Source organism: Anopheles coustani, chromosome 2 (genome assembly GCF_943734705.1).
Source record: "Anopheles coustani chromosome 2, idAnoCousDA_361_x.2, whole genome shotgun sequence".
Lineage (NCBI taxonomy): Eukaryota > Metazoa > Arthropoda > Insecta > Diptera > Culicidae > Anopheles > Anopheles coustani.
The window spans coordinates 24,712,207-24,720,788 of NC_071289.1; the positions used below are offsets into that span (position 1 = coordinate 24,712,207).

The window sequence follows — 8,582 nt, forward strand, 5'->3', positions numbered from 1 at the left end:
ACTTTTCCAACCCGGACAGCGAGGCTCAGGTAGTCCAGTAGCGATGTTTTCATTGTCGCACAGGACGTATGAGGGTCACGATTGTTCATCCTGCGTTTTATTTTATGCCGTCCATATTTTTCCCCTTAGTGTACTGTGGGGCATGAGTATAATATTTCTTATTCTTCCGTTCTAACTAAAGCAGCTACTCTTGTCCGCAAAGATAAGTTATGTTTATTGCGAATCATGTTCACTCGTGACCTGAAGTAGGATGGCGTTCAAACTTTGGTGAAACTTAAACGAGATAATAAGAAGTTGAACTTGACACTTTTGAAATAAACTTGTTTGAAAAATCCTATGAATATTATTTGAATATTTTACAATTTTCAATTTCAGCTGTTTTCTTTTACTCTGAACATATTTATGTTTATTTTTTATCTTAAATACTCAAAAACTTCAAAGATTTCCTAGCTGCTATGGTTTGAAGTAAGCTTTTTGTTCTTAACAGCATAGTTTTCATTAACTGGTTATCCTATATTATTTGTTGTATACACCCTCTTTGTTCCTTATCGGCGTAAGCCAGCTTCCGGAATACAACCTCACCTTAACTGTGAAAAGAGCTAGCAAAACATTTCTACATTTTGGCGAAACTGTTTTGTCCCCTCCTGCAAAACGGTTTATGATTTTTTCAGAAACGATCTGCACCGCACATTATGTTCCCTTAAAGACTCCCACACATAGCCGCACATTCCACATGGATTGCGACATTCAATAACCACTGCAAATCTTTTGTGCCCCCAAGCGTCGTGAACGGGATTTTTAGGGCATCGTTAGGGGTTTGTTATTTCGAACCCCTTGTTTATTCGTTTATTTGTTGTTCTTTTCCCGTGCAAACGCCACAGACATCGTGTGGTCACCTACATTCAAACACATTCACACACATCCACTCATCCGTTTGCCGTTTGATAATCGAAATAATTTGTTCAATATGACCAATCTGCTATCAGGAAATGGTTATCGGGGTTTGACCTCCCGGCTTCGGCAGCGGCCAATCATCCGTTTCTCGTTATTTTCGCATCTGATCCGTTTACCAATTCAAGGCACGAACGGGGACTGGCCGTTTTTTTCCATGGCGGAACAAATTTCGCGAATTACTGTGGTGCAAGGTGCGTAAAGCAAAGGGAAAATGTTGTTTGCTGCTGTCGAACGGTACACGTTTTTACCATTTGGAGCAATTGTTTCTACCCGCTGGCAAAACGTATGATTGTTATACTTAGCTCCTGAACCATAACGTTTGTTTACCGCATTTCGGATGGGGTTTAGTGACGGTTGGGGGGTTGTAAAAGGTAAAATTTTGATGACTTTTTCCGTGAACACCAAACATTGTGTGATTCAAAACCAGTAAATTTACAATTTTATACGTTGCTTATGTTGGGCATTGTTGAAAAAGAATTTGAAAAACATCATACCATAAGTTCTTTTCACATGTCCTTACAAATGTACCACCATATTTGGTTTAGGATTTAATTAATTCAACGATTTAACAACAGCAAAACAAATGTCACATGTTCGTTATTTAGGTCAACTATATTTTAGTTTTTTAATATAAAATATATGTTGCTCATGCTGTACCCATGTAGTTATGTAAATTTTGTTTCAAAACACCAAATTTCGGCAAATTTAAAAATATAGTTTTATGCCAAAAATAAGTTATTTTTTTCAAATATAGTGATTTCAAAACAAATCACAATGTCAGTATTTTATACATTAGAATGAAAGAATTTTTCATCATTCTACCACAGTTACGACAATTTTTGGAACTTTGTTCTCTTTCCCTGTTCGCCAGCGGGCAATAATGTCCTGTACCTCGTCCAAGCTGCGACCCTTCGTCTCGGGGATGTACAGGAACACGAACACAAACGTCAACGCGGCACTCACGGTGAACACCCAGAACGGCAGGTACGCACCCACATTGTCGATAGCCACTTGAAAAAGTTTCACCACGCCGAAGATGACGACCCCACTAAGAATGCCAAACAGGGCATTGGCGTACGCACGAATATTCTTCGGGAATATTTCACTCAGTATCGAGAAGGGCACCGTCGCGAGCCCGAAAGCGTACGACACGACGAACACAACGAGCCCGACGAAGGATACCCAGCCGTACGGCTTGACGGCCACATCGGCGGCATCGAGCGTGAAGTAGATGGCTCCCATTAGCATCCCCAAGGTGCTGATAGCGGAAGACCACAGCATCAGCGGCCGGCGTCCGAGCCGGTCGACGAAGAACACCGGAAACAGCACGGTCAGCATCTGGACCGCGCCGAGCACAATGGACATTTCGGCCTGCGTCAGATCGCTGGAGATGCCGGCGAAGATTGTCTGGGCGTAGCTGAGGATGGCCTGCATGCCGGTCAGGTTGATGCCGACGCCTAAGATGAATACTATGATGAGATTGTTGCGATACCGCGGCTGAAAGAGGTCCCCCATCGAGGTGCCTTCGCTGGCCGCCCGTTCGGCGGACCGTTTGGTGGCCGCGAGCTCGTCCTCAACCTCCGAGTGGCGTCGCAGCCAGCGCAGACACCGGTGCGCCTCATCCGAGCGTCCCTTGCCGAGGAGATAGTGAGGTGACTCTGGCATCCACACGAACGTGCACAGAAAAAGGGCGGCCCCGGGCAATCCCAGCCAGGCCAGCGTTTCGAAGCTCGCGTACGGACCGACCGAGTACTCGAACAGGATTGCCAGCTTGGCCATCATCGTGATGAACGAGGCGGTGGCACCACGCACCCTGTCCGAGGCAATCTCGCCGATGTAGATCGGGGCAATGCCGTACGCAATTCCGTACGAAACGCCGAACAGGAAGCGGGCCACGTACAGCAACAGCGGGGCGCGGGCCAGGGCGATCATGGTCCAGCCGGCAATAATCGGGAACGCGCTGCCGATGAAGGGCCACTTGCGCCCGAAGCGGTCCACCGTGAGCCCAGCGATAATCATACCGAAAATGCCACCAATCGACTGAATCGACACGATCCAGGAGCCGGCGTCCGGCGTAATCGAGACGGGCGGATCCGGTTCGGCGAGCAGCTTCGGCATGGCGGGCGACGACCACGCATTAGTGCACACGACCATGAAAATGGACAGGGTTCCTGCGAACAACAACGGGTCTATCAATCCGAAAACGATTCCAATGGCATTGCCCGTTCGCGCCTCGAACCTACCGGTGATGGCCGCCAAATACTCATTCCGATAGCGACGCAGCTGCCCGAGCCATGAAGAGATTGCTGTCATTGTGACGTCCCGCTGAAGAATGGAGGATAGGCCTATCCGAACGACGCCGGCAACCATTGCGGGCACATCTTTATTGTGGGATGGATTCCGAGATAGAGTAAGATAATGGCGGGAGATAATGGAACGATAGGAACGCCGAGATGATTATTGCCGAAATTAAGCTGGTGAAAAGTAAACTCGTCCGATTACGAGTGCCATTGTGGGCGCTAGTGGTCGGCATAGATAAGATTCCTCCTGTCGACGGTGCTGTCTTCGGAGTGGTAGTGGAAACTTGAGCACGTTTTGACATTTTCAATGCTTTTTTCTACGAATTGAGTGTAAGCTATGCGGGACTAACTAGGTTCAAAAGACTCTTCAACAAGTTGGACAGATCATCTTTCAAACTATTAAAAATCTACACCGATGGATAAGATAACAACATAGCCTAGACATACTATTGTTAATTAATCAATTAAATTATCTCATTGTGAGATCAGATAAGTAGCAATCGAATTTGAGAAACATAAAAAACCTTGATTTATCAGATTACGTTGAAGTCAACAGTTAACGGTTTTCAAGTCACTGTATTATTCATATTTTTTACAGTTATATTTAGGAGATGTTTCAAGTTCATGTGTTTCCTACACTGCAAGAATATATCTGAAATACCCGCAAAATCTATGCTTTGGCATAAAACAATGATGTATCGTTCTAAGTCCTTAGTTTAATTTTCAACTATTCAATACACATTTTACTATTCCATTACTATTCCCGAAAAAATATAAAAATACCAAAGCATTCCAGAGCACAATTAAAGCAGAAACAATGTCAATCAAACCTACCATCCCTCATCAGTTGGTTTTGTGTTGAGGGGAATACTTGGTAGTGTTTTGTTTTTATAATATATACCCAGGCGGAAAATCGTATCTTATGAAACTGGGGCAGTTTGTATTATTTTCTCACCAGTTTTGATGAAAATGTCCAACGTTGGTCCTCCTTATTCCGGTGGACGTTCAATGAGTATAATGCTATGGATGAGGTGGAAGGCAAATAGCCGGGCCGGGGTAGGATCTGATGTACACGTGAGTCCCTCGAGATTTCAACACATGTTTGCAATTCCAATTTTGCCTTCATGACTAGCGCTTGCTGCCAAGGGTAAGCGTTCCTGTGTTTGTTGAGAAAAATATCCACGGTGAATAACACGGCGAAATTTACGAAGAAGATGATAGCAGGACGTATTGGGGATGGAGACGTTAAGCATTTCTTTCCATAGCTTTGTAGTGTATATATAAACGGAGAGCTCTTTAATTAGATAATGAGACTATGTGAACGCTATTGACAGAATACTTCACAAGGAGAATTCAAAGGGACGGTTGATTCCGATTTCTACAGGATATTAAATATTTACTGGCGGATTGACTACCTTTTGCAAAGGAGAGTAGTCTAGTAAGCCCTGATTATATTCTCTGGTAATAGGTGTTTAAAGATAATTTGAAAAAATAAATACTTTACTTTATGCATGTAACATACCAGCAAGTAACAGTTGAATTCATCTAGTAAGTCTTGTTCGTGTTGAAGACATAATGAATGTTGGAAAAAGGTTGGTTTAAATTACCGTTCGTGTCAGCTTTTCTCGCTTCACCTTGCCCCACGTTTCCAGCTGCAATCAGTGCCGAATTGTATTTGTATCCCACCTACCCCGAAGTGATTTTCCTATTTGATGCAATCTGTTTGATTTTAACCTTCTTTCGTTCGGTGAATTATATCAAATTTAGGAACTGAAAAACAGCAATACGAAAGCCTTAACCGCAATCCATTCGAAAATCGGTCGCGTGTGTGAAAAGCGCGCTGATTTTGTCACTTTTCGATTTCTTTTCAGCCATCCACTGAATTGTGTTCGTTATCCCTGCGGACATGTTTTGGTCGAGCTCTCACCGCACAGATTCGATTGAACGTAGCCCAAGAGGCTAAAGGGCCGGCAAAGGGACTGGTGGTGTTAAACGGAGGAAAATTGTAGAAATCGACAAAAATTGGAAAACAGAATCAACGAACACCAGCCCGGCGGTCCCACCGGGTAGGAAGGAAAAAAAGCGTACGGGTTACCAGCTTTTAAAACTCCGAGCAACCCAAAGCCTGTGGCTTTCTGATGAATGATCGTACGGTCGAACAAGTTGGCCATGGATCAGGACGCTAAATGTATTTTTCTGAGAAAAACATTTCTGTTTTACTTGAAAGAAGAAAAGTATTTCCGGCAATATCTGATTCAAATAGATTCACTTTGCTGCATGTGACATTTTATTACGTTACATAGAAGAAGTCTATTTCTATTGGTTTCAATGCGTGTGCTTAAACAATCAGAATGTCAAGAACAGGTTTTTAAAATAATTTTATAGGAACTTTTTAAATCACAGCGACGAATTTTCGAGTGTTGATACCTAAGAGAGTACCTTTAGATATTGTGAAATTATACTTAACATATTTATTGTTTCACGAAGATCTGAAAGAGAATTGCTTATTCGTTAAGTAATTTAAGGAAAGGCCAAAATCACATTTTGTTCAAAGGTTAAATTCTTATGAGTGCTTTGTTTGTGATTGATTTTAAGAGCTTTGTTTTTATAAACACAATCAATCTGACATTTACGGTGGGTTGCGAAACATTGCAATAGCACATCCATTTTCAAACCCTTAAAATGCTCAGATTCGTTTAAAAGGATTTCAGCTAATCAGCAGGGTCAGGATCGGTTTATAAACAAACTAAATCTGGGCATCTTTCGTATCGTTAGCCTATCGCGTAGTCAGCCCAAACTCATCACGATTGGGCATATTTACGCCATTATAATGCGTGTGCCTTCTTGACTCGTTGATTCCGGTTTTGCCTCTCAGCGGAAGCCACTGACGTTTTCCCTCGAACCAGAAGCACCGGAACAGGCTGCTTATGTATTCGCAACCGTTCCGAAGACGCTGTCGGTGTGTTTGCCAGACGTCAATTTTCTTCCTCCGGTCTGGACACGCACACGGCACTCGTTGGTAGCATCAAATGATTGTTTACCGTCGCTTCAACGCTTTCGACAGCCCCAAGCGAACGAGCGTTATATCCAAGCGTGACAGGGCTTATTGCGTGCGTGTGGCATATTATAGATGCAAATTGTTTGTTAAGCCTTATCTCAAGTGTCTGTTTGTAATTTATACCATCATGAATCGACAGGATACCAGATCAGCCCGTGTGGCGTTATGTCGGGACTCTTTCAGGAGCCCGTGTGTGTGTGTGTATGCGTATGTTTAAATCTCACCGGAGTGATACCTAACTATGGATGTATATTTTTGGTTCAAATTTCAAGTCACGGTTTAATTCTCCTTGTTCGGTTTTGACACTCCCTCAGGACCAAAGGCGGTGGGAAGAAGGAAACGACACATCGATACGGTGGATGGATAATGAAAACAAAACCCTCTCCCAATGGGTGTGTATGTGTGTGATCGCTTATGCTCAAAACAAACGGTCGAGCGGAAAACAAACGAACGGAAATTCCGATATGACATGGTAGTCCCGTCATTCCAGGATGTGTGGTTTTAGTGTTGGCATGTTTACCATTTTCGATGGCATTGTGTCGAATATCAATCGACAGGGTTCGCAGAAACCACCGCCATAATATCTGTTTGGGCCGGGGGAAATAGAAGCAGCGAACTATCGTTGATGGCCTGATAATAGTTTCCATCGTTGGGTTGCCGAGTGGGAGGTGGTCCGTTCTCGCCACTAGCCATGTGTTGTGGTGTTTTGAAAAACAAGCAGCAAAGGATGCTGACTAGCATCGGAAATTTGGTGGAAAATTTCAGCAGCAGAGCTTTACTTGAGCAGATCCTAAAGGATGAACTATGGACCGATAATAGCGGTAGTTTAAAAGGGTCGAGCTGTTGAGCGAATGTTGCTCTACGCCACGCAATCAGTGGTTGAGCTCCATCGTACCAAGAAAGGGAAAAATATTCAATGGCTGAAGCTCTGAAAAGTGCTCTTTATTTTGAACCCTATAACAGCCAAACAAGCACATAAAATATTGTGTTTTTCTTGAAGACAAATGAAAAGAGTTTCTATCCAAAAGAAAATTTGAAGTGAACCGAAGGTGAGAAAGCTTGGAGTAGTATAAAACAAATTTCGTTATTGTGAAAAAGCACACCATTTCAATAAATTGCAATGGGTTTTCTTTTGTATATCATACACTGCACTAGATTACAATATGACGATCTAGTGTGGGAATCGATACTTATTTCTATTCTGTTTTTCAGAAGACACCTAATCATACGATGACGTTGGTTATCGTTTAAAAATTTGCAATTCGATATAAAATTTCTACGAGTAAGACTGAGAAATGTAGGTGAAATTGGAGAAACATTCAGCATATTGGATGAACACGCAAACAATACTGCATGTATGTGTATCAGTTGACGTGTAAATAATACATTTCAAAATTCATTCATCCCACAAGTAAAGCAGAACACAAAAGGCCGACGGATATTTAGTCCCCTGAAGGACCTAAAGTGCATTGCATTCCTATGAACGCATAACGATAATCTGAACACATCTTCTCGTAGAATATTCATTTCTGCATTTAAAGAAATTGCATTAGAATGTTCTTCAAGGGCCTAATGAAAATAAAATTGCTTTATGAGGAATTGCTGGCTCAGTGCATCGATTCTGGTTATTTTATCGTCGATTGAGCAACGGAAGAAAATCGATTAAATTGTCTAGAACAGTTCAACTATTACCAAAGGGATACGGCTAGACGATGCGGGAACTCGGCACGAAAGTGGGTTCAATTAATCACGTTATCATTTGCCATGAAGCTAACAGTTTTCCGGTTCCTGGGCTGGTATGATGATTCCATTCTATCCAACATTCTCGTTCAATGACAATCTTGTTCTCGCTTGCCTAGGCAAATCAAAAATTGATTTATGACTTATTCATACGCCCAATCACATTGCAACTTACGCAATTGGAAAGACATGGTGGTGAAAAATTAGGAAACTATATTGAAACTACACATCAGATATGTTGTATATATATTGATTCGTTTATTAATATTCTCATGCAAAATATTTCATGTGTTTCAGCTCCATGCTCCATGGTCATCAACCAATGTATTCGCAAAAAAGAGGGATTTGTTTCATATTACCTAACCCTACTAATATGTAACTGAGATGTGTGACGAAAGGGTCAAACACAAGCAATGTGCAAATGGGAAACTATCAACTCATTTAGAACAAGAAATTTTGTGCAATTTCCGTTTGAACAATAAGCTCTCGAAAAAGATAAAACTTAAGGTACTCACCACGTACCTTCATTA

General features: G+C 42.3%; 1 protein-coding gene across 1 annotated transcript; it reads right to left on the minus strand.

Moving 5' to 3' along the window:
- Positions 1-1,767: 1,767 nt before the first annotated feature.
- On the minus strand, positions 1,768-3,267 carry LOC131264136 (facilitated trehalose transporter Tret1-like). Its single transcript, XM_058266425.1, has 2 exons — positions 3,198-3,267; positions 1,768-3,125 (listed from the first exon to the last, which is right to left on the minus strand). Exons 1-2 carry the CDS (start codon positions 3,265-3,267, stop codon positions 1,768-1,770), a joined length of 1,428 nt encoding a protein of 475 aa, XP_058122408.1.
- Positions 3,268-8,582: the final 5,315 nt, after the last annotated feature.

Bases quoted from the DNA above. Each gene is read 5' to 3' on its own strand.
- LOC131264136 (XM_058266425.1), bottom strand. From the start codon at position 3,267: ATGACAGCAATCTCTTCATGGCTCGGGCAGCTGCGTCGCTATCGGAAT. The intron at 3,126-3,197 runs GTAGGTTCGAGG...TGTTGTTCGCAG, and splicing joins GTATTTGGCGGCCATCACCG to GAACCCTGTCCATTTTCATG.